We start from the raw sequence: 25,506 nt of genomic DNA, 5'->3' as shown, positions 1-25,506 counted from the left end.
GGCGGGAGGCTCTCCTGAGCCCAGGTGTTCAACACAGGCCTTGGTAACACAGTGAGACCCGTCTCTACAAAAATAAGTAAACAAACCAAAAACCCAAAATAACCCCCCAAAATGTCCGTGAGCTGCACGTAGGCACCAAGGGGCGGAGTGGGGCCTGCTCTGCCACAGCTGTGAGGCTGGGCTAGTGCCGGGGCGAGAAGCCCCTCTGCCCCCGGTGTCCCCACCACGCCGACCGCCAGGCAGCAGCAGACGGTGTGTGCTGGGTCACGGGTGACAGCCCTCAGGGCGGCTCAGGGACTCCAGGGACAGACGATGGGAACAAGAACCTGGACTGGGCTCTCCCAACTCTGGGACCTTACTCGTTGAAAGAGCGAATTTCCTTCACAAAGGGGGCGTTTTCTTGAACATGAAAAGGACAAAATATTCCTCCTGCCAGGAAGAGTCACTTCTGTTACTGACCCATCTGCCGGGACTCTGTGTGCGAGACGCCACCCACCATGACCTTCCCACGGCAGCCACGGAGCCGCCACAGACTCTCGGTGGTCAGCCGAACGGGGCCAGCCGGGCCGCTCCACCCGTCCTGGGCAGCGTGGCCTTGAGCCGCGGCAGGACCTCAGGGCCAAGAGGTGACGGCGCCAGGCCACACGGACTCTGTGCCGAGGCCAGGGTCTGTGTCGACAGGAAGCACCACGCCCCCCACCGTCACAGGCCTGCCCGCGGCAGCCGCCCGGGGCCGAGCACTTGCCTTGAGCGCGTTGATGACGGTGTCGATGTGCGTCTTGACGGCCTCGTGGGAGAACTCGGAGCTGGCCAGCGTGCACATGCTCTCCAGCGCCAGGTAGCGCAGGTTGGTCTCGCGGTGCTGCAGGAACTGGCCCAGCTGGTTGCAGGCGCGGACGAGCAGGTTGGGCTCACTGCGCGGGGGGCAGAGGGGTGCGGGTTTCCTTCACGCGCCACACGGATGGGGCGGGGCCGAGTGCCGAGCCCGGCTCGGACCGCATGGCAAAGCCACACCACGCTAAGCACCACCACGCTGCCCGAGACCAGGAAGCCCCAAGCCCCGAAGGCAGCTTCTCATCAGCTCTGCCCATAAACCACCACGAACACCAGCAGCTCACGTACTGGCCGGGGCTTCTCTGCACTTTTCTGCAGAATTCCGCCAACTCCTCAGCCTGAGGATGGGAGGAGCCTCCGCAGACCAGCAGCCCCTGAGCTCCACCCTGCACCCCCCGGGCTCCACGCGGCCGGTCACGCGGTGACCAGAGCTGTGCCCTCAGCAGCCCTCGGGGACGGCCGTGTGGGAGCCCCAGGAGGGGCTGAGGGAGGGCCAGGCAGGGGGCCGTCCAGTCGCCAGAGAACTCGGGGACGGCTCCGCCTGCTCGGTGCTGCCTCCTGGTGACTGGTTTCTCCTCCCGTGCGAGTAACAAGGACAAGGTTTCCTCCAACACTTCAAGTTTTACTTTAACGGTTCCCAACCCTGCTGAAGTCTCTCAGACTGTCCTGGGAAACTACCCCTGTGAACAACGCTGCTGTAGAAAATGGTTGGTTTTAGCTGCTCGTAGGGAACGTCTGCCCACGGTCTGGCGTGTCCTCCGTCACCAGGGGCCTGGTGGGCGTCTCCCACCACCCTGCCCGTGCGCCGTGCCGACGCTCTCACGGAACCCGCCTTCCCACACCCCACCACATGCAAGAGCACGGGGGAGGGCAGCGTGGGGCTGAGCAGCCCGGGCACCGGGTTGAGCCGCGTCTCTGGGCAGCGTGGGGGACACAGCCGCCACCACCACCCCTGCCCAGAATGACCCTGGGCCGACTGAGTGCAGCTCATGCCGCGGGGAAGCCGCCGGGGCACATGCGCACGGCCCATTTCCCTCCGTGCGACCACAGGGGAAGCCGGGCAGGAGCCGGTGCTCGGGGAGCGGCAGGAGGCCTCGGAGAGACCTCGGCCAGCAAAGCAGCGGGTGGGGACGCCGGGACCAGAGAGGACAGGCCGGGCCGGAGGAGAGAAGGCGGCTCACGGGGAGCGCGAGCCGCGGGGAAGGAGGGGCGGCCGTGGCGCACTGCAGCGCTGCAAAACGGATGACCAGGGAGCGGGACCCGCCCCGCCGGCGTCGGCGAGGAGGAGCGTCGCCCTTCCTCACCTGTCGTGGTGGATGATCAAGCTGATAGCCTCAAAGAGCACCGCGTTCCTGGCGTTCGAGTGCTGGACCTTCTTCGACTTCGGCGGCTCCTGGGCCTTGTTCAGGATGGTCTCCAGGCACTCGGTCAAGCGGCCTCGCACTGCGGGGTCTTCCGGGCGAAACGGGGAGATGCCAGCAGGCTCCAGGGCCCGCGGCCGCCCCACCCCGCGCCCCTCCTGCCGCCCACTCGGGGACGGGCTCTCCCCACACGCGGCCCGTCTTGTGTTTTCAATGGTTCATGCACACTGGTGGGCACAGGTGAGAGCATTTACAGAACTGCGAGGATGGTGTAAACGTTAAAAAGAAGAGGACTGAACAGCCACGGTAACTGCACACACATTTCAAAGCAAGTGACACGGAATACTCTTGCTAAGACATGGACACGTACGTCTAGAGAAAATAAAATCTGAGAGACACAGACGAGACACATGATCAAAGAGTTTGAGGGAAAGGGGACGAAGTTTCTCTCTCTGATACTCTAAGAGAAAGAGAGAACACGTAAACAGCAATAAAAAAAGAAAAAATTTGGGGCCGGGCGTGGTGGCTCAGCCGTATTCCCAGCACTCCGGGGGGCTGAGGTGGGAGGATCACTTGTGCCCAGGAGTTTGGGGTTGCTGTGAGCTACAATGACGCCACTGCACTCTACCCAAGGTGACAAGAGTGAGACTGTCTCAAAAAAAAAAATTTTAAGGTTCTAGTAGAACCAGAAGAAAATAATGAATCAAAAAATAATGAGAAACCAACAGAAACACCAGAACATCAGAAATAACTCACATAACTTATATGCCTACTAAAAAAATAACACCCCACCCAGCCGTAGAGGACGGGGACAGTGTCCTGCTGAACCCCTGGGAGCCACACGGCAAGAACGCAGAAGGGTTGTCTAAAAGCCACGCCGCCCTGAACGCAGCCGACCGCGTCTGATCTCGGAAGCGAAGCCGGGCTGGGCCTGGGTAGTGCTCGGACGGGGTAACTTAGGAGGACGGAGATTCTGCCAACCACATCACAGCAAAAACGGCTGCAGGGAATCAGAAACTCTGCCTGAGAGGGGATGAAGGAACGAGGAAACGCACACGGTGGGCAAGCGCGAGGGGCCTCAGTCTGCGTCGCCCCAGAGCTCAGAACAAGCAAGGCCAGCTGTTCTCACGCCGCAGACGCAGCCGGACAGAAGAGCAGGGGCGGGGGCAGGGCCGTCAGCAGGCCAGCTGGGCGCTGCCTGGGCGCGGCAGGAAGCCCCGGCCACCCAGCTCGTGCAGGGGCACCTGCCACACGGTCAGAGTTTCTCCCTCAGGATAAAAACATGTTCAGCATAGAAAGTTACAAAGAAATATCCTACATGAAAGTAAGTTAGAGTAAAACATAAAGGTCAGAACAACAGAGCAACTTTGCAGAGGGCAACTTGGAATCTGTGACCAAAACTCGAATGCACATCGTTCCATCAAGAAGTTCTGTTTCTAGACACAAACCTTAGGAGCCACATGTAATGTTTTAGGATGAAAGATGAACATAAAAATACCTTTGATATGTATATGAAGGTTATAGAGATCATTAAAATTTTAGGATCCAAAGTTCCTAATGGATTCATTTCATTGAAAAAGATTCTCACAAAAGCTGCGCAGCCCGGATACCACAGAAATGCACAGACAAGCCCACGCCTCGACGCAGCCGTGAGTCCCCCAGTACCTGCTCCACGAAAGCCGAGACGCAGGGGCGGCAGCAGGAGGAGCCACGGAACCAGCACCAGGGCCAGTGACAGACTTCGTGTGACGGGTAAACAAAAGGCTGACGTCCCAGACACAGAATCACCCCTGGGGGGGTGGCCGGGCAGCCGCGCCGCGGCGGTTACCTGGGGGTGGGTAGCACTGCAGCAGCCGCAGCAGCTTGACCGACAGCCAGGGCGCCGGGACGAAGTAGTAGGTGTAGTCCTGGAGGTCCGTGGAGGCCGACGTCACGATCTGCAAGGCAGCAGGGGCAACGAGACACGCTGGGGACGGCTCTGCCCAACGTGCTGGAGTACCCAATGCTGCCTTTCTATCTTTCGGGCCACTGGGAGGGACCGCGCCGGCACCTTCCGCAGGCAGCTTCGAGCGCCATTCCTGGGCTCCAAGCACACAACGTGGCCAAACAGCAGCCATCACACACTCGGTACCAAGCACCACGGTGCCTGCACGTGGCACTGGCGTGGCAGACCCTGACCGAGCTTCTGAACAGGAGACCACTGCCACAGCCACGATCCACCAACACCCAGGCCAGCCCCTTCCCCTGCTGCTTCAGGGAGGGCAAAGGAGCGCCTCCCTCCCTACAAAGCTCACCTGTGTGACACCTGCAGGCCCAAAGTGAACCCTGACCCCGCCCTCAGCTGCAAGACACCAACCTAGACACAGGTCAGGGGTACCTTCCTGCAGTGGGGTGAGCACAAAGCTGTCTGCCAAGGAGCGGAGTGAACACACACACACCAAGCAGGAGAGACAGGAACGCCACGTCTGAACCACGCCACGTCTGAGCAACACAGAGACACAGCCAATACACGCTGTCTCTGAAACGTGCCATGCCGCTAAAGCCATGCTCAGAAATTTATGGGTTTAAATGGGCATATTTGGGGCTGGGCGCGGTGGCTCACGCCTGTAATCCTAGCACTTGGGAGGCTGAGGCGGGAGGGTCGTTTGAGCTCAGGAGTTCGAGACCAGCATGAGCAAGAGCAAGAGCAAGACCCCGTCTCTACTAAAAAAAATAGAAAGAAATTATCTGGCCAACTAAAAATATATAGAAAAAATTAGCCGGGCATGGTGGCGCATGCCTGTAGTCCCAGCTACTCGGGAGGCTGAGGCAGGAGGATCGCTTGAGCCCAGGAGGTTGAGGTTGCTGTGAGCTAGGCTGACGCCACGGCACTCTATCCTGGGCAACAGAGTGAGACTCTGTCTCAAAAAAAAAAAAAAATCCACATTTGGAACAAATACAGAGAAAAGCAAAGAAAATTCACCTGAAGGGTTTAAAGCGAGACTAGCAAATTAACCCAAAGAAAGCAGAGCAACAGAAATAATAAAGATACAAGCAGAAAGTAATAAAGTGAAAAAAATACAACAGAGAGAACCAACAAAGTCAAACGTTAATTCTTTGAAAAGAAGTTAGTACACACTTGATGAAACTACTCGAGAGAAAAAGAAAAGGTGTGAACATCCAACGCTGAAACTGAAAAGGAGGCCGGCTGCGGACCGTGCGGAGAAACTTTCTGTCAATGCACCTCAATGTTTAGATGAATTAGCAAAAGTCAAGAAAATGCAACTTAACCAAAAGTGATGAAAGAAGAAATAGAGAATATGAACAGTTTCATACCTTATTAAATAAATAGAGTCCACAATTAGAAGTTTTCCCACAAAGAAAACCCCGAGTTCAAATGGCTTCACCAGTTTGCGGTAAAAACGTTTAGCAAACCAGGGAGAGACAGGAACCTCTCCCATGTGACGAGGACACCCCACAACGACATCACAGCAAACACCAGCTCAGGGTGAAACCCTGAAAGTTCCCCCCGCCCCAGACAAGAAAGGAGACCCGTCACCCGTCACCTGTCACCCTCGACGCCACAGCAGAGGTCTGAGTTGAGGCGAGAAAGCGGGAAACACACACAATGCAAATGCGGACTGCGGAAAAGCTGCCACTGTCCCCAGGTGGTGTGTGGAGCACAAGGAACATCCACAGAAATCTACACACAAGTTACTAAAATTATTAAGTGAGTTTAATCACTGAGGGAAAACTGTCAACCCCGAGGTCAATGCACAACAGCCAACTGCGTAATGCAGGGTTCAAATGATTTCTGACAAGCTTGTCAAGACCATCATCAGTGGGGAAAAGACAGCCTTTTTAGCAAAGGACGCTGGGAACACTGGATGTCCACATGCAGAGGACTGACGCTCGCCCTTACATGACACCGTGCACAAAAGCAGCTCAAATGGATCAGAGACCTGAATGTGAGACCTAAAACAACACAGCCCTTAGGAGCAAACACAGGGCAGAAGCTTCACAGACTGGATGTGGGGTGACTTCTTAGATATGACACAAAAGGCACAGGCAACAGAAAAAAAAACAAACCAACGGGACTTCATGAACATTCCGCACGTCCACACACACAGCAGAGTAACGGGCAGCCACAGAACGGGAAGCTCACTTGCAAATCTCAAACCTGGGGAGTGATATCCAGAATATACACAAACTCCTAAAATTCAACAACAAAAAACACAAGCACCCGATTCAAAAATGGGCAAAGGATCTGAACAGACATTCTCCAAAGACGACACACAGACGGCCAGTCAGCACAGGAGAGATGCTCGATGTCACCAACCGCTACAGAAACGCAACCAAAACCAGCAGGCGACGGCGCCTCACGCCAGTCGCAATGGCTGCTGCCGGCAGCGGGAAACACCAGGTGCTGACAAGGACGTGGAGAAACCGAAACCTCGTGCCCCGGTGGTGGGAACGCAGAACGGAGCAGCCACTTGGGAAACCACGGTGGTTCCTCAAAAAACTGCAAATGCGACGAGCGCTTGGCCCGGCGATCCCACTTCTGCACAGACTCCGCACCGCCAAGAACAGCCGCCCACGCGTGTTCACGGCAGCACCGTGCACGGCGGCTGCAGCACGGACTCAACCCGGTGGGCACCCAGAGACACGCGGGCGAGCAAAACCTGGTGCGCACACAGCGGAAAGTTCTTCAGCCTCAGAAAGGAAGGAAATTCTGCAACACGCTAGCAACACGGGTGACGCTGGAGGACATCACCTGAGAGAACAAGCCGTCCCCGTGCGACCCCATGCAAGGCACCGAGTGCTGCCAAACTCACGGAGACAGAAGGTAGAACGGTGTCTGCCGGGGCTGGGGAGGGGTGGGAGCTGGTGTGGAACGGGAACAGTTTTAGTCTCACAAACTGAAAGAGTAACGCAGACGGATGGTGAGGACGGCTGCACAGCACTGAACTATAACTTAGAAATGGTTCGAGTGGGCCAGGCAAGGTGCCCCCTGCGGTCCCAGCTACTCGGGAGGCCGAGGCAGGAGGATGGCCGGAGCCCAGGAGTTGGAGGCTGCAGTGAGCTGTGATGATGCCCCTGCTCTCCAGCCTGGGCAACAGAGACAGAGAGACCCTAGCTCCGAAAACAAATCCCAACACCACAGAGCCAGAGTGGTTAAAACCCCAGAGAACACGCGCAAGCTCCTCAGGCTGACGAACGGCCACCACGGCCCAGCTGGGCCACGCCCACGTGGACACCCACCAGCACGTCACGTGCGTGGACACCAGGAGACGCCCCCGGCTGCACTGTGACTGCCAGATCAGTCACAACCGCTTCCGAGTGGCAGGGAGCTGAACAATCAGCGGGACAGTGAATAAAGTATATACGCACACAGCTGAAGTCTACGCAGCATCAAAAATAACTGACCAACAGACACATAAAACAAACACGAGATCTTCACAAACAATGTTGAGCAGAACAAGTCAGATACAAAAGAATAGATGCTGAAGGATCCATTTACACGAATTCAAAACGCAAAGCTCAACGACAGGGTTTCGGACGCCTGCTCAGGTGCTAAAACCGGGAAGGAGAGCCAGCAGTGGGCACCACACGGAGTCAGGGCCGGGGTCCCCCCAGCGGGGAGCACAGGGCTCGGGCAGCGGCCGCCCACGTGCACAGGCTGAGCACGCGCCCACGCAACAGCCCTGCGCCCTGTCCTGCCCACAGTGTCCTCGACGACCAAAAAGGTAGAAAGAAAAGCCAGGCACTAACCAAGGCAGTTTTCATTCTTGGATTTCGAACCGGGCCAAGTACTCCAAAAGCAAACTAATATGCAAATTAAATTACTAAGACCAAACACCGCCCTGACTCCTGCCCCCACAGGCACTTACCCTGCTTAACCTCGAGACGGCCAGGGAGACGGACGTTTTGAACTCTTCCGGGTTCTTCTGTGCCAGAGTGGTGATCAGACTGGTGGCGGCAGTTACCACGCCCTGAGGGGAGAACACACGCGTACAGCAGACACTTGGATTCCAGGTACAGCACTCGGAGCCGACCGCTCATCTTAAACTCGTTTTCCAAACAAAACGTTAAGAGCAACAAACTGGCAGCCCCACAGGCCACCGCGGCCCTCAGCCGTCAACCCCACGCGACGGCTCCACGCTGTTTTCAAAACCAAGACAGCGCCTCTCTGAAAAAGCCGTGCTTGGCCGAGCCCTGCCACGGCGAGGGCGGGGGCGGGGGGCAGCCTCCACCTGCCCTGCTGCCCCTCAGGGCCAGTCACCTGCGCAGCCTCTGCCCCCTCCGCACCTGCACCTGTGACCTGAATCCCCCCAGCTGACCGTGAAGGGAGGCGACTGGTGGTGACACCCCAGACCCAGCCGACTCTCCACCAGCGGCAGCCAAGGAAACGCTGCTGGAATCTCTGTTCTTCTTTTGCAAAGGCCCCGGCCGTGTCCCCACCACCCCGGCCCTGGCCCACCACAGGCTGGACGAGGGACATGGGCACTGCAGTCCCTGTCCTGCCCCAGCACTCCGCCTGGCCTCGCGGGAACAGATTCAGACCCCAGGGCCCCGTCCCCTTCCACGAAGCTCGGGGGAGGCTGCGGGGTCCCGGGGCAAACTCGTCCTTCACAGTCACTCGTGCCCCTTGGAAGACCTGAGTTAAGTGAAGAAGCTTTGGCCTCGCTTCCTCATTCAGGTAAAAATGAATTTTAAAAAGTTCTCTCACAAATATTAACAAAAACATAGGCTGGGCACGGTGGCTCAAGCCTGTAATCCTAGCACTCTGGGAGGCCGAGGCAGGAGGATCACCTGAGGTCAGGAGTTCGAGACCAGCTTGAGCAAGAGCGAGACCTGTCTGTACTAAAAATAGAAAAAATCAGCCAGGCAACTAAAACTGGAAACAAAAAATTAGCTGGGCATGGTGGCGCATGCCTGTAGTCCCAGCTACTCAGGAGGCTGAGGCAGGAGGATCGCTTGAGCCCAGGAGTTTGAGGTTGCTGTGAGCGAGGCTGATGCCACGGCACTCACTCTAGCCCAGGCAACAGAGCGAGACTGTCTCAAAAAGAAAAAAAAAAGACAAAATGAGCAACACTTATTGACTCTGAAGCTGTGAGCAGTTAGCTCAGGAATCGTCTACTCAAACCACTTATTTAACTGGGCCTGCCGGGAGCGGGCGCAGGGCCTCCGCGGTATGCGTGGGCAAGGCATGAGCCAGGCGCCACAGTGCTCTCCCAGAGGGCCGCGTGCGCTGCCTCCCGGGCTTCCCGGTGCAGCTGTGAAAGCCACGCTGCAGAAACGGGTCTGGCTGGTCACCCTGTACGTTTCCCAGCTGGCACAGTGAGTGCTGACAGTCTTCCCACGTCCCACGAACTCTGAAGAAACCACATGTTTACAATACGTAGATTCCGGCAGGGCACGTGGAACCTGGGCTCCCAAGCGCGTGGACAGAGGTCTGCTCCGCCAGGAAGACGCGCCGTGGAGTCGACCGGGCAGCATGCTGACAGCCGACCTGCAGGCACTGAGGCTGGCCTTACCCCCTGCTCAGAGCCACACGGCCCTGTCTCAGCACGGAGGGCCCAGGACCACCCGGCCCAGCACAGCACCGTGTGGAGCTCAGGCCGCGTCACCCCCCCCCTCCCCCGGCCCACCAGCCCAGCACCCGCACGTGACACACCGGACTTCGGGCCTCCTCCACCTGGCCCTGCCCCACCCCCTGAGCGGCTCGCGTGGGCCGCTGACACCCTTCCCGGGTTCCTGCCTTGAGACCAGAGAAGCCAAGTCTCGGGCCTTCCCCAGCGTCAAAGCCAGAAGTTCTCCAAAGCCACGGCCACGTGGAGCTCGGCAGCCTGAGACTCGAGAGCAGGCAGTGCCCGCAGCGGAGGGGCCTTCCTGGGTCCGGCGCTGGCACCCTCACCCCAGAGGGCTTTAGCCTGTGTTTCTGTCACCTACGACCCAGAACATGCCAACCAAGGCACCTGGAAAAACAAAGCTGCACACGAAAATGCAAAACCAAACCAAGCAGCTGGGGTCACGGGATCACCGTGTCCACGCAGGGCGCCTTGTGGCCCTAAGGTGCAGCCCGTGGCCAAGGCAGCTCCCCTGCAGCTGCCGGAATCCCACAGGACGTTCCCAGGTGCCGTCCGCAGAAAGCACTGAGGGAAGCGGGAAGTTCTGACCCTGCGGCAGCCCAGCGGATGACGGCCTCGCCGACCAGGCCGCCGGCTCCCCCTGCACTCCCCACGGCACTGGGTCTGCGACAGCCCTCCGGGAACTCCTGGTTGGAGCCCGGGTCTGTGCGAAGCTCTTTGATCTTTCTGAGCCTCGATACCCCCGTCTGCAAGACGGGAAAAGCCAACTGCCTTCCAGGGCCGCGTGGCGCGACGCCTTCCGGCCTCACTGGGAGGGGCCTGAGCCTGGACAGCCCCCGGGTGAAAGAACATCCTCAGCTCCTCCTCCTCCTCGGGCCCCTGTGCCTCACCCTGCACACGACCTGCAGGTCTCCAGTAAGGGGCAAGGACATGGGGGAGCTCAGGCAGCCAGGGGTTCACAGCAAACCCCTGACACCACCACCTACACCCTCCCCTGAAACCACACGTGACGACTGTCCACTTTCACTTTCCTCTGTGCGGTGGCTTTCTCCTCTGGGAAACACGCAGTGGCTGGCTAACACGCTCACGCCTGTCCACTCCATAGGAAAGTACTGTCTGTGCCACTTGATTCTCTCCCCGACATGACAGAACCAGGCAGGACGCAGCCACTCGGCCCCACATCTGCCCCTGCCAGGCACGGGGAGCGACTACGCCCCATGCCCCACGCGGTCCCTGCAGTGACTCACCTGCACCTCCCATCCCTCATCTTTGAGCCGGGTCGGCCGCCAGGCCCGGCCCGTGCAGCAGTCACGGAGGCTGCAGGCTGGAGCCTGGGTGGGGACCGTGGACTCCCCACCACTGCCCTGAACCAGGCAGAGACAGGGACACGGGTGGGAGCCGCTCGCCTGTCATGCTGTCCCCAGGAGACCCGAGCCCCGGTCCGCACATGTGCCACGCCTCTGCCCTGACCCGGCCAGCACACGGGGCTGGGCAAGCGCCTCGTCACGGGACGAGCCGGAGTGGGCATCTCCCTCACCCACCCCAGGGAGGGAGGCTGCTCCCCTCTGCAGAGGCGCCCGCAGGCCTGACACACTGACGTCCCAACGTGCAGCTACAAGAGACAGCGCCTGTGCAGGTCTGTCCCTGGCACCGTGAACTCACACCAGGCCGCTGTCACAGTGGCTGTTTCAAAAGGGCTGTTTGGGGGAGAGGGCGGAGTCGAGTTCAAGGACACTCACCAGGTGCTGGTCGTTGAGCAGGTGAACCACCCGGGACGTCCAGTCGCCCATGGGAACGAGATCGGGGGACGTCCTGTACAGCCGCAGCAGGCACAGGGCCGCGCTCTGCTTCACACTGTCCATGGTGTCTCTGAAACACAGGACGGCCTCGCTCAGGACAGGGGGCCCCGTGGCCCCGACGAGCCAGGTGCAGGACAGCGGCACAGACGTGGCACAGCCATCCGGAGTCCAGGGCCCGGGGGGTCTGGCGTGGCGGTCAGGAAGCCGGGACAGCATCCCTGCCCCTCATCCCGCCAAGGGTCTGCTCTGAAGGGCAACACCGCAGCTCACGGCAGGGTCCTGTGCAGAAGGCTTTGCCGTCAGCAGTGCCCCCGCCAAGGACAGCAACTGTGACATGTCTCCCACAACACTGGCTACGTAGGCTGGCCACGTGCCACTAACGTGCCTCGTTAACTGTTTGAACTACAGCGTTTTTCTTACAATTTACGTGCTAATCCACAGCCACAGCAGGGAGGCGTCACAGGGCCTCGGTACATGAACTTCTCGTCCCTCTGCTCCCTCTCTTGCCTCCGACATGACCGGCAGGCCCCTCCCTGCCCCACCCCGCTTCCCCTCGCGCGGAGCTAGCAGAGGTGGGAGGCCCGGGAGCAGCCCGGCATGGAGGGCGCCACACTAAGCCCGACGCGTTCCCAAGAGTAACAAACAGGGAGTCGTGCGAAAAACCCATTACGTGAACCCCCAGCGGCCACAGACACCTCCCAAGTGTCACTCAGCCCCTCAACCACACTGCGTAGCAGCCCTGCCCGGTCGCTCTCAAAAGGGACAACTTCTGGGCCAGGGGTCCAGCACCCAGGGGCCGGAGGTTCCCTGCTCTCCCGCGAGCACCAGGGCAGGGCGGAGCCGAGGCTGCGGGGAGGCCTGAGGGGGGCACAGACGCGCGTGTGTTTCCTCCCCTCCCTGCCCCAGCCAGAGCCTGCGAGGCAGCCGGGACGGTGACAAGCCGGCCAGAAACTCTCAGCAGCCGTCGGAACACACCTGAGAAGAACCCGCACTTCACAGTCACGGGACAGCTGCTCCACGGGAAGGAAGGAGGGTTTGGGGGCCTCTTTCCATTTACCCCTCGGCTTTTAGTCTCCTCATTCCTCAGTGAGGCCAAACCAATCTGGGAATCCCCTCAACCTCCCCTACACTACTGCAAAGAAAAATTACTTTGAGTGGAACCGTCTTTTGGACGCAAACACCCCTGGGGAAGAGGGTGTCCGTCTGCCAGTCGCCCCCATCCTCAGATCAGCCCACGGCAGGAACCGGGCGTCCACGCTGCTGGGTGGTCGAGGCCACGTAGAGGGTCTGTGCAGGGCACGGCTGGGTCGTCATCGCCGGACGACTCCTGGGGCTCCCGGGACCATGCGACACCTGGTGGTCCTTCAACACACGCTCTGGCTCAGAGTGGCCAGTCTGGTTCCACACTCGCAGCCACCACTGTCGACTCACGAGGGAGGGCTGCCGGCCGACCGCCCCACCGATGTCCACGGAGACACTTGCAGGCAGGAACACAAGGGGAGCAGGACGGGCCACCAGCCCCGCTCGGCCGGGCCAGAGCACTGCATGCGGCTCCACCACACACTGCCACGTTTCTGACATGGCCACGTGGGCTGCACACGGGCTGTTGTCCGACTCGGCCGAGTGTCCCCGGAGGGCAGGCGGTGGGGCCCCGGGCCGGCCCAGGGTGCTCTAAACTCTTCCAGAGCTGGCGGCTCAGCCCCACCCGGCCCCCCTCCAAATGGGGGGTCAGGCAGCCAGGAATTCTTTGGAGTCAGCTGTTTGGCCTCTTCCTTGGTGACGCTTTTGTGACAGAGCAAGATGCAGAGCGCCGTTCCCTCAGCACCCAGTGAGGCTGGAGCCCTTTCTCGGCTTGGTTGCGGTTGGCAGGGTCTGGGCGGCGCTGGGCTTTCTTCCTTGACCTCTTTTTCAATCTCCGCGGTGCTGGGGAGGACAAGTCCGACTGGACTTCACCTAAAACCTAAACTTGTACCTCTTGGTGCAGCCTCAGGCTGCATCGTGGCTCCACTAGGGACGGCGGGGAGAGAGCACAACACTGCACAGATTAAGGGGCACACGTTCCATGTCCCTAACACGAAAGGCCGGATACATACCCAGCTACGAGGATTTTGGGGACCTCCCCGGCAAAGGCCTCGGCCATCTCCCGGCTGCCCACGTTGGCGATGCAGTGCAGGGCCAGGCCCATGAAGGTGGGGTTGCGGCTGGCCAGGTCGTTCTTGATGGCGTTGTTGATCAGGCGGATCAGCTCGCTGTTGGAGTTCACCAGCACAGAGATGAAGAGGTAGCCCTGCGTCCCAGAGACAAGACAACCTGAGCGTGGCCGTGGCCTAGAAACCTGGCACAGAACGCCGCCAGACGCTGAGCCTCGGGCACCCCCGCCCCACGCACTGCGGAGAGGCGTGGGGTGCGGAGGGCCGTCTTCACCTCGAGCAGAGCAAGTTCCGCTGCAGCACTGCAGGACGGGGGCCCCGATCCTGCCGGGGGACAGCTTTCCCATGGGGAGAACCTGCCCAGGGTGCCACTAGCCAGACACCAGCGGGAACCAGACCCCTCGGGCCTCCCCTGAGTCCCGCTCCCTCGTCTGCAAGCCCCGCGGCTGAGTGTCCTGGACGTCACACTGCCCTCACTCGGGGTGGGGAGGAAAAACTTCGCTGAAAGGCTGGTTTGAACGGCACTGACCTCCAGAGCCCTGCCGACTGCTGCCCCTCCTGAGTCTGCCGGGTCCCCATGTCACCCCCGCCACCAGCCCCAGGTGTCTGCCCCGGCGCCAACTTGGGGCTGACACACGTCGCCAGCAGCACCAGACCCACAGGGCTTGTGCCAGACGTGGCAGGAGAGGCAGCGTCTAGGCCAGCACGTGTCCGACACCGCGGGCTCACGCCGGCATCCCACATGCCTCCGAGATACTCACGATCTGCTTCTCCGTGTATCTGTTTGAGCTCAGCAGGTTCACAGCCTCCATGTGTCCAAAGTCAATGTCGTGACCAAGGAGGAAGATGAAGAGCAGCTTGCAGACATATTTCTTTTTGCTATAGCCATCAAGAGCCTTGTCACCTAAAGAAAAGGCGGGGAAAAGGTTTTATTTCAGGTGGGTGAGGCGAGGGGAACTGAGAACTCAGCAGCAGAAAACCGGAGCGTGTGAAGGAACCTTCAGCAGAGGCTGCGGCCGCGGGGCAGGTGGATGCTGTGCTGGGCGTGAGTGACGTTCCTAAACTGATGGTGCACGTCAGAACCCACATTTTTGGCTTCCCTTTTAAAAACAGCACCCAGAATACCCGGCAGCGAGAGTTCGGCCCTTCCAGAACAGCCGTGGGGAGGCTCGGATCGCTCGGCCCCCCTCAGGCCTTGCTCTGGCCACAACCCCCCAAAGGACCCGCAGCAACGGAATTTGCAAGCCGTGCCCCAAACCACCACCTCAATCTTTTAAGTAAGTTTATTAATTTAGGCAGATGAACATGCTCTAAATTACCTTCCATTTCACAATGGTTTAGGACAAATCACCTAGTCGTGAAAATGAGATCTCACACATGCCCGGAAAGGACTTCTTTCCTTTACCTGATCACAGCACGTGCGGACACCTCCCCAGCGATCACGGCAAGGTAGATTTAAAATATGTAACCAGCAGAGTAAGATTCCACTAAATAAAAGGATCACTCGTAAAACAGCAACTCAAAGTACTGTTTTAAAAAAAAGGACCATTCAGCATTGCCGTTTTAAATATCAAAAGTTCTTTTTTCACTCAAGAAGGACAGGCAGACTATCGGTGAAGACGGGAAAAGAGGTTTTGGTTTTTTTGTTAAAACGACAGGGTCTCCCAGGCTGGAGTTCAGCGGCACGATCATAGCTCACACACCCTCCAACTCCTGGGCTTGAGTGATCCTCCCACCTCAGCCCCCGCAGTAGCTGGGACTACAGGTGTGCTCCACCACACCTGGCTCATTTTTCTATTTTTTTTGTAGAGACAGGGTCTCACTGTGTTGCCCAGGCTGGTCTCAAACTCCTGGCCTCAGGTGATCCTCCCACCTCGGGCTCCCAAAGCGCTGGGATCACAGGTGTGCGCCAGCATGCCAGGACGAAAGGCGGCCTGGGGACGGGCTGGGTCTCACCGAGACACTGCTGCCACCACATGAGGGGTGCGTGTGGCCTAAATGGACAGGGCCTGGGAAGAGAACACGGGCAATGCTCCACGCGATTTAACAGAAAATAAAGCTGGGGCTTCCACCCTGTCAGCCAACCTTCCTAAAAGAGAACATGTCCCAGAGCAAAGGCAATACCTGAGTGCATGTGGTCTGGGGTCGGCACAAAGGCCTGGGGGCGGCTCAGCATGTCCAGGACTCAGGCCTCACAGCCCTGCGGCAGGGTGGCCACAGGCTCACGCAAAGGCTCCAGAGACAAAGACGGTCCCCGGCAGGCCACCCTAGCCAGGGCCAGGGTCTGACCGGCACTCACGGTATAAACCGCAGTGGGTCCACTGCCCGCGCTGGGCACCTAAGCACGGCGTCCTCACACCCACGGTGGCCCTGCGGAGTCACAGGCCTCGGGCAGAATGCTCTGGAGCGTGGCCGTCAGCCGCCATGACTGGCAGCACCTTCTGAAGGCCTGAAACATGTTTTTAATCAATTTCTGTCTGCACCTTACATGTTAACACAGTTTAAGGCTCACACTGGCTGCTTTAACAAGACTGACTTCATATGTTTCTTGCCTATATAAACCGTCCTTTTAACATTTTTTGTATACAGTGCGTGGAACAGAATTTTTAAAAAGAGGCAAAAAAAACACAAAGCTTTTTGTATTCATTGGCTTCTCTACTTAGAATCCGAGGAACATGAAGTTAACTAACCCACCGCTGGTTCTCAAGCGAGGTCTGAGTAGACACAGACACAAAATAAGGTGCCTTCGGTGGTTTCTTGGACATGCCACCAAAAGCGCAGGCAGCAAAGAAAAAATAAACTGGACTTAAAATTTAAAACTGTTACGCAACAAAGGACACCATCAACAGCGAAAAGACAACCCACAGGACAGGGAAAAATGTGCAAATCATATATCTGATAAGTGGTTAGTATCCAGAATAAATACAGAACTCCTAAAACTCAACAGCAAAAACCGAATTCAAAAATGGGCAAAGGGCTTCCATAAACGTTTCTCCAACAAAGACACGCAAGTGGCCAGTGTCACATGGAAAAGGGACCCGACGTCACTCATCGTCAGGGAAACGCACGTCAAGCCACACCTCGCACTACCACAGGGCCTCAGCCAGCAAACAGAGCGCCAGACGCAGGCCCCTGGCTCACACCTGCAGTCCCAGCACTTTGGGAGGCTCAGGCAGGAGGACCACTGGAGCCCAGGAGTTGGAGGCTGCAGTGAGCTATGATTGTGCCATTGTACTCCAGCCTGGGCAACAGAAGACCCTGTCTCTTAAAAAAAAAAAAAAAAAAAAAAAATTTAAAGTACACTAATAAAATTATTCCTAAATATCTCATTATTATTTTTTGTTTTCATTTTCTGTAGAGACAGGGTCTTGCTGTGTTGCCCAGGCTGGTCTCAAACTCCTGGGCTTAAGCGATCCTCCGACCTCAGCCTCCCAAAATGCTGGGATTACAGGTGTGAGCCAACATGCCCAGCCCCAGCATCTTTAAATAGAATGAAAACATCAACCTCCTAACCTAGCGGTGGCCCGGTTCCTGGCACACACAGCCCCAGTGATCAACCAACAAGCCCCCAGCGTGGAGCGCCAGTGAGCACGTTTATATGCTCGTCTTGTTCCTAAATATCTCACACACAAGAACAACACTCCAGCCTCATGGATTTTCAAAAGGGCCAAAGTCTTGCTCATTTAAACACTCGGTTCTAGTCTTCTGTTTGTATAAAGCTAAAGAAACACACGATATTCAAAAGTAAACTAAAGCAAATTAATTTTCAAATCTCATCCTTCTCACAATTGTAAAACCACTTCAAGTTTTAAGCTCTGAAGACAAAGTTTTAAATATTTTATATTCTCATCCTTAACAACTAAATATAAAAGAGAAGTCATGTTGGTCTCATGCTCCCCACCCTTTTTACCTAATAACCCCCCATTCATGCTCTGGGCTGCCCCGTCCTGGCCCTGTGGACGGTGGCTAGGCCACCTCGGCACAAGGCAGCTGCTGTGCGGGGCCGGGGGACGCAGCCAGCGCACCTGCATGCCTTGCCCACGGCCCCCATGGGCGACAGGCTGCCACACACGGACCGTCTGCCAGGGAGCGGCCCTGCCGGGTGTGCGGGCCACGGGACAGGTGTGCCTTCGGGCGGGAGCCCGTCACACAGACAGTGCTGCCCACGTGGCAGGGATACGCAGGCCTCTCCCACAGGGTGGGAGTCCACGAGAGGGTGGGGTGAGGGGTCCCCCCATAGGAGATCTGAGTAAGCCCTGGCAGAGCCTCTCTTACAACTGAGGTGGCAGGCGTCACTCCGGCCTGCATGACCGCAGACGCCGCTTACTGGGGAAGGGGTCAGAGCGCCGGTGGCCAAATTCTCCCAGAGGACAGTTGGGTCGTGACCCCCTTCTGCCCTCTCTCCCCGCGTGTTACGACGTCCCAGGGAGGACGAGGACACGTCCTGCTTCTCACGCTCACAGCACGCCTGGCCAGCGACACCCTCCCACCCGCACACGCCCCGCTCGGCAGCGTCAGGGCAGCGGCGCCACGAGTGTGACCGTCCCCCCGGGGGCTGCGGGCCAGGCCACTTCCCTGGCTGGCTACGGCACCTCACCGGGCTTAGCTGTTAAAATGTTCTGTCTTGTCTGGTCACCAGGAAGAGGTGGCAGCACACGCCACACACCTACTGGAGTGGCTGCATTGCAAAGATGAGGCCGTTCCGGACAGGGCAGCTCCGCCGGACGGTGTTTGCTGGGCGGCCACCGGGGCCTCCAGCGCCCACGGGGACGCGCGGGCCAGGCTTCGCTTCTTCCGGCCGGGACCTTCTGACAGTCCTCTGGTACCTGCTTTGCTTCTCTGGTGAGTCAGGACTACGTCAACGGCACCCATCAGGACGACATTAGAACTGGTGTTGACCAGCGTATCCAGAAACTTCTAGATACTGCAAGACAGACAGAATGTTCTTTCCTACAAAAACGACCACAATTATCTGTGCAGAAACCAGAGCAAGCTATCGCGGAGGCTGTCTTGGAGCTAAGGAACAAGTTCCCGCGGAAGGACGCTCGGGCCCTGAAGCATGTGACGAGGCTGAGGCCCTGGTGGCAGGGTGCGGGGACATCGCCTGCGGCACAAACAGCCCGCGACACCCGCAGGGCTCCTCGCCTGCCCGGCACAGTGCCAGCCACCGACCCCGCACCGTAGATGCCACCCCTGAGGGAGGGTGGGCTGGGCAGGAGGCGGCCTGACCGTCTCACCACACGGCTCTCGTGACGCGGCATCTGGAGGACCCTTTGCCAGACAGTAAGTTCGTTTTATTCTATGCTCGCCCCTAACATTCTTCCACTATTTTTGTACGCTAATTTCTTGAATGCTTTATAAAATGCCTGTAGCTTGGATAAACCAAGTACATTTTTATGGCTTTAGCAAAGTTAGACTGTTAGTGTGATGATACCTATCACATTCTCTTTTTATGTTCTTTTTGCTCTTTTAACTTCCGTATGAGCTGGGAGTTTCCCGTGTGGGCCCGGCTGTGAGACCCGAGGGAGAAACGCTAAAAGGCCCGAGAACGGGGGTGAGGATCTTGCTTGCGGGGCCTTCCTGGCGACGCCCCGCCACAGCAGTGCACAACAGGTAAATCTGCCGTGTCCACGTGGAACCACCTGGGAAGCGGAGTCCAGCAACGACGTTTGCGGTGTCTCCAGTGGCTCCCGGAACGAGGGTGTTCTGCGAGTGGGCGGGAAGCGGACGGACGGTCCTGGGTCAGAGCAGGAATGCTGCACAGGTCCAGGCTAGCGCTGGTGTCCTGTCTGGGGTAAGTCCTCAGTTTTATGTTGTGTCTACTTAACTGTTTCTGACAGGCAGGGGACGTGGTGGGCACAGTGACACGCTGATTCTCGCTGTCCCGCGGTAAGGGGCGGTGTGCGTGGCGGGGCAGACAGCAAGCTCAGCAGATGCGTGAGGCGTGGATGCCTGCCCAGCTGCCCTCTCAGCCTCAGTCTTTGCTTTTGTCACTTTTGTTTACATTTGGGGAGGGGAGACATTTCCCATGAAGGATGATGGTTCCTAATGGATGTGATTCCAGGGGACGGGGGGTTCCGGGGTGCAGAGGGGGCTGTGGGGTGATGCTTGGCTCCTTAACTTCCCACAAAGAGCACTGGTGTTTCTGGCTCTAGTTGGGTGAGGTTCCCGAATTTCATACAGTCTCTTATAACGATCCTCCTGTACCCAAAACAAAGCCCTCACTGTCTTCTGAACAGGCAGCACTGCCGTGGCTCAGTGTCTGGGGTCCCTTCACTTTCTCCAGCCCTGAAGGCCCCGCTCACACACGCTGACACCCCCTCACGGTCACTGCATTCCAGCCCAGCACGAGAGCGAGACTGGTGTCGCGTCACCACGGCTCACTGCAGCCTCCATCTCCTGGGCTCAAGTGATCCTCCTGCCTCGGCCTCCCAGGAGCTGGGACCACAGTGCCCAGCCAAAGAAAGCTTTTAGAAGCTCACATTATATGACCTCAAGGCTGTTAAACTGGTCAACTCATGGTAACTAGAAGCTCTGATTGGCAGCTTTAGGTTTCCTGATTAAAAACCTAAATAAACTGATTGGGTTACAGGCATTCTTTCAAAGGAGTTCTCGGTGAAAAGACTGGGAACTATTCCAGTATTTGGTGCTTAGTGAAGGTATTTTTGAACTAATGTATGTACCAGTTATTACCATTTCTTTATTAAATTCAAAAATTTTTTGTCAAATAAATAGCAATTTTTCAATCTTAAAAAAAACAACCCAAGATGGACCGTGCCAGCGCGGGCAGGATGTGGGGGAGGGGGACGCTTGCGCATCGCTGGGGGTGCAACACGGCACAGCCACTCTGGAAACCAGCTTGTTGGTTCCTCAGAAAGTCAGTTACACACTCTCCACAGCCCTGGCCGTCCCGCTCCTCGCTAGCTGTCTACCCGGGCAGAGTGCAAGTGTCCACACAAAGATCTGTGCCCAGACGTCCCCGGCAGCCAAGAGCTGGAAACAGCTCCAACGTCCCCACGCTGGTGAGGAGGCGCCCCACTGTGCACACACAGCCGCAGCTCCAGCACGGAGCCAACACCCCTCAACTGATAAGCAAGACACGCCTGAACCTCCAACGCACTGAGCTGAAGAAATTCTGACCCCTTCAGGACTCCTTTCATGTGAAACTTCTAGAAATAGCAACACTAGAGGGGTAGAGAGCAGATCAGTGGCTGCCCGGGGCAGCCGGGCTGGGGGCAATGGCTGGGCTGAGGGCAGGGGCCGGGGGCTGGGGCAGGGGCCAGGGGTTAGGGGCTAGGTGCAAAGGGCACAAGGGAAACAGTCTCTGTTGTGATTGTGGTGGTGGTCACTTGTCTAACCAGCATTTGTCAAAATTTAAACTGCATACTTAAAATGGATGAATTTTATTGTGAATAAATTACACATCATAAAGCTGATTTTTAAAACATTACTGTCCAATTACTCCAGGGGAAACAAGGAGCACAAGATGAAAGAAGAGTGGCAAGGAGGGAACTGGGAAGCCGGCCAGGCAGCTCCACAGACAGGCTGCCCGGCCTGTGTGGGCTCTCGCGCCTCGGCCAGAAGTCACTTCCTAAGTGGTTCTGCCTCTACACTAACACGAGTTCTTTACGGCAGGGGCTGCGAGTGTTTCTATTTGTCTTTGCTCCCCTAGTGCCAAGAACCCAGTACACACCCGTGGTTACTCAGCACATTAGCGTGTGCTGTCTGTCTGGCCAGCTCCTGAAGATGACAGATAATCAGAATCATGTCTCCGCACACGTGGTAACACAGCAGTCATTGCCTGCGGGTTTCAAGATTAAGATACTCCAGCCAGCATGTGGGGTGGCGGCCCCAGGCCACCCCAAAACAAGCCCTGCGCCACTCCTTGCTGGCGAGTCTGCAGGTCGGCGGGGCTACTGCCGACACCCAGCCGGCCTGGCCGGGCTGCCCCGTGCCTCGCTCCTGGGCCCCATGACCCACGTTCTGCTCATGACGGAGGTAGAGACCACAGCGGGTGATGCCCCTTGACGCTTAGCTTTAGGACAGGCACACAAACACCTCCGCCCAACACAGCAGGACACGCCACGTGGCAAAGCCTGACATCATCCCTTAAAGCTGCGGTCCCCAACCCCCAGCCGCAGATGGGTACCAGTGCGCAGCCTGTTAGGGACCCGGCCACAGAGCTCCGTCACCGCCCCCCCCATCCATGGAAAACTTGTCTTCCGTGGAACTTAGGAACGGGGGTGGGGCAGCACAGCAGAACGCGAGCAGCGGGTGGGCAAAGCTTCATCACTTGCGTCACCGCGTGAGCCCCCACCCCCACCCCCGTGGAAAAATTGTCTTCCGTGAAACCAGACCCTGCTGCCAGAAAGGCCGGGGCCACCATCTTAAAGGATGAAAAATCAGTGACACCACTGGACCCACAGCTTTCTTGATGGCAGATTTTTAAACTACAGAGTCAACGCTCTGAGTCCACGTGCCTGCTCAAGTTCTACCATCTCTCGTTTGCTGTCAGGCATTTCATTTGCAGGTACGTTCCGAGCCCCGCAGGACAGCACCGCTGCGCACTGTGACCTGTGGACCCACCCGCAGGCCCCCTCTCCTTCCTGTCCCCTGCGTCTCCACACTTTCATCTGCGACTTTTCCTTTGCAGTTTCCTGCAGCACAGGCCTCGTGGTGGAAAATCCTCTCCATTTTTGTCTTAAAAAGGTCTTTTTTAGCTTCATTCTTAAAAGATATTTTTGCTGGGTATAGACTTTGTGCTTGGTTGCTCCTGTCTCCGTACCGAGGAGTGGGGTTTCCTGCCAGGGACTGAGCTGTCAGCCCACATGCCCGCTCCTGAATCTGTTTGTTGAATCTGTATTTACTCTGCATTCCATGAATTTCTTTTTTTAAGAGACGGGGTCTTGCTCTGGTGCCCAAGTGGGAACTGGAACTCCTGGGCTCCAGTGGCCCTGCTGCCTCAGCCTCCCGAGCAGCTGGGCCTGCAGCTGCACCCAGCTTGCTCCATGAGTTCTCACAAGTCCTCTCCCAGCAGAGCCTTTGTCACATGCCCCCTTCCTGCTGGGGCACCAGTCAACCTTTCAGACCTTCTTACCCGTCACAGCTACCCGCCCTCTGCTCTCCGTCTTTTCCTGCGCCACGCTGCATCCAAGATGGTGTTTCCCGACCTCTCTTCCAGAACACTAAGTCTCTCTTCAGCTACGCTTGTCATTACGGCCATCCATGAGTTCTTCATTTTGGTTACTGCGTGTTTCAGTTCTAGAATTTCCATCCGGCCTTATTCAAAATCTGCTATATCACTTTTTATACCTCCCAAGTTTCCTGCTGAGGTTCTCAAATTAATTTCTTTGAACACGCTAAGCCGAGTTCTTCACGGAACCTGGGTCTGCACCACAGGCCTCTGCAACCCTGCTCCTGTTGCCACGGCTGGCTCTGGCTCATGGCGTCTTACTTCTGCGTCCCCGATTATCTCTGACCATCCAGGGCTGGGAACCTGCGGCCTCGGGGCCACATGTGGCCCTCTGGGTCCCCAAGTACAGCCGGCCAAAACCAAACCTCACAGAACAAATCCCTTTGTTAAAATTATTTGTTCTGTAAAATTTGGATTCAGTCAAAAGGCTGCACTCAAGGATCAAGAAGGCCGCGTGCGCTTTAACAAAGCGGATGTTGTACCTGACCCTGAGAGCTGGTCTGGAGGCTCTGTCGGGGGTGCAGCTACTCACACACCCTGGAGGGAAGAACGGTGCTCCTCCATTGGGGAAGGTCGTCCTCTCCGACCGAGCATGCGACTTCAGCAGGGACACACCTGCGGCCGTGGGGGAGGATGGGGACGCCCACCTGGCGCCAGCTCAGCTGAATCCACCCTGACCCTCAGTGGGGTGACAGGGTCGCAGCCAAGTCGCCCTCACGTCCTGGACGTCGTATTTGAAAAGTTAACTGTATGAATCATCTGAGGTCTGTGACGACAGTGTCCTCCTCCTCTCTGTGACCCCGGAGTGAGCACGGGGCTGTGGGATACACTAACTAGTGACAATTCAAGTTCTACCAGTTTTTGCATCAACTGAAAATAAAAGATGTCCATTCTCAAGCCCCCACCAAGCACCCTCCCCAAGAAATTCTAGGGAGCCCCCAGGGCTGTCTTCTGCCTGTCCCTCCAGGTCCCCAGGGTTCAGTCCCAGCCCTCTCCTCTCCTGTTTCTGGGCGGTTTCAGCCAGTCTGTGGCTACAGTGTGCTCAGAGAGCTGGGCCAGGTCTCAAACATGTCAAACTAACTGAAAAACCGAGGCTTAGTGGGCTAGCGGGGCATTCACAAATGTCCTGGGCACTGAAAAGTGAACCTCTGCCACGCAATTCTCCAAAACGAGGACGTTCGGGGAAGGTCACACCACAAACCGAGTGCAGGTCTGTGTCCAGCGTCACATGCTAAGTTACTCATCGACACAGCAAAACACGCTTCCACACGGGAGTGCTTAGATGACTCTGCAATACCTCGGAAGTAGCAGCAGCCTCACGCAGAGCATGTCTTGCATTGAACGTTCATGCCTTGGGCCTCCCGCGCATCAGGCCCTGCCCAGTCCGCACGGTGCTGAGCGGCACTCGCTGGACGCTAGACGGTGACATCCCAGCTCAAGAAAAGCCGGATGCCCGGGAGGGGCGGCCCCAACACGCGCCACTCGAACAGCTCGAGAGCAGCCGGGCTCCATGTTAAACAGCTTTTACTTCTGACAGAGCACGACAGTCGTTGTGCAAACCGAGAACTTAACTTCGGTTTAGGGGTGAGAAAAGACAGCATTAAAAGTCTAGGTCCTTACTATATAAAATTTACAACACAATATTTCATGGAAAAGGTTAAACACACTTACCTTTAAATTTTGATCTAATATTCGCCAGTTCCTTGTTTATCCTCTTTATTTCTGCTTCTTTACTTTTGCCTGGGGAAGGAGGACACAAAGGCACCTTACTCAGCTGCTTTCCAAGGCCGCCCGTCCCTGCCCAGACCCCATGCGCAGCCAGGGGCAGCTGCGCCTCTTTGTGGAGTGGGCCCGGAGCCCCCGGTTCAGCCCACGTCTCCAGACAGGAGAAGCACCAGCGAAAGGAGGAGAGAAATCCGCCTCCAACCAGAGTCGGCCGGGAGAGGCCGCGGCGGAACCAGGGCCCTGACGTGCCGCAAACCGCACTCGGCGCAGCCAGCGGGGAGAACCCAGGTCAGGACGGAGGGTCGGAACCAGTCCACTGACGTTCTACCAGGGGAGGCTTTTTAATTCTACATTTTAGCCACAGTTCTGGAACTGGAAGGTGCTGGAAACACCCACGGAACGGTTTCCACAGTAACTCGTTATCCACCAATAGTGGTTCACTCCCAAAACTGACTTTCACAGCCAAAGAGAATAAAAGCACACAGTTTTAACCACTGTAGACTTCCAATTTTCTTTTCTTATGGAATTCACCGGCCCTACAAAATCTGGTAAGTCCACTTTTATAATGCCCAGTTCTGATTTATATGCATGCACTGGTCCACGGCTCCTGACTCGTCATTTCCACAGCCACTGTCACTTCTCCCCAGGGCAGGCCACGGAACCAAAACTGTGCTCTAATCTCCCCCTTTCTGTCTTGGCCATAAAGAAATTCTCCGCCCTGCCTCCTCTGACCACAGGTCACAAGACCCCCACTTCAGCAGGGGGCCGGCCCTACAGCCCCAGGGGAAGGAATGCTGCGTAGGGAGGACTAGAAGAATCTGGACAGACAGGCCTCGCGGGGCCCCCACCCGGGCTGTCAGCACCGGCTCCACC

At 57.3% G+C, this 25,506-nt stretch overlaps 1 protein-coding gene across 1 annotated transcript in view; it reads right to left on the bottom strand.

Moving 5' to 3' along the window:
* AP2A2 (adaptor related protein complex 2 subunit alpha 2) overlaps positions 1-25,506 on the bottom strand; it is a 69,690-nt gene that overhangs the window by 17,204 nt on the left and 26,980 nt on the right. Inside the window, exons 2-9 of the mRNA XM_045558557.1 lie at positions 24,580-24,648; positions 14,477-14,619; positions 13,659-13,852; positions 11,506-11,635; positions 8,066-8,167; positions 4,024-4,132; positions 2,139-2,286; positions 746-914 (exon numbers count right to left, since the gene is read on the bottom strand). Coding sequence (XP_045414513.1) covers positions 746-914; positions 2,139-2,286; positions 4,024-4,132; positions 8,066-8,167; positions 11,506-11,635; positions 13,659-13,852; positions 14,477-14,619; positions 24,580-24,648 — 1,064 coding nt within the window. The remainder of the gene's footprint in view (positions 1-745; positions 915-2,138; positions 2,287-4,023; positions 4,133-8,065; positions 8,168-11,505; positions 11,636-13,658; positions 13,853-14,476; positions 14,620-24,579; positions 24,649-25,506) is intronic.

Source organism: Lemur catta, chromosome 7 (genome assembly GCF_020740605.2).
Source record: "Lemur catta isolate mLemCat1 chromosome 7, mLemCat1.pri, whole genome shotgun sequence".
In the NCBI taxonomy this organism is placed as follows: Eukaryota; Metazoa; Chordata; class Mammalia; order Primates; family Lemuridae; genus Lemur; species Lemur catta.
The sequence above is the reverse complement of the archived record's forward strand: the minus strand, read 5'-3'. Positions and strand labels throughout refer to the sequence as shown.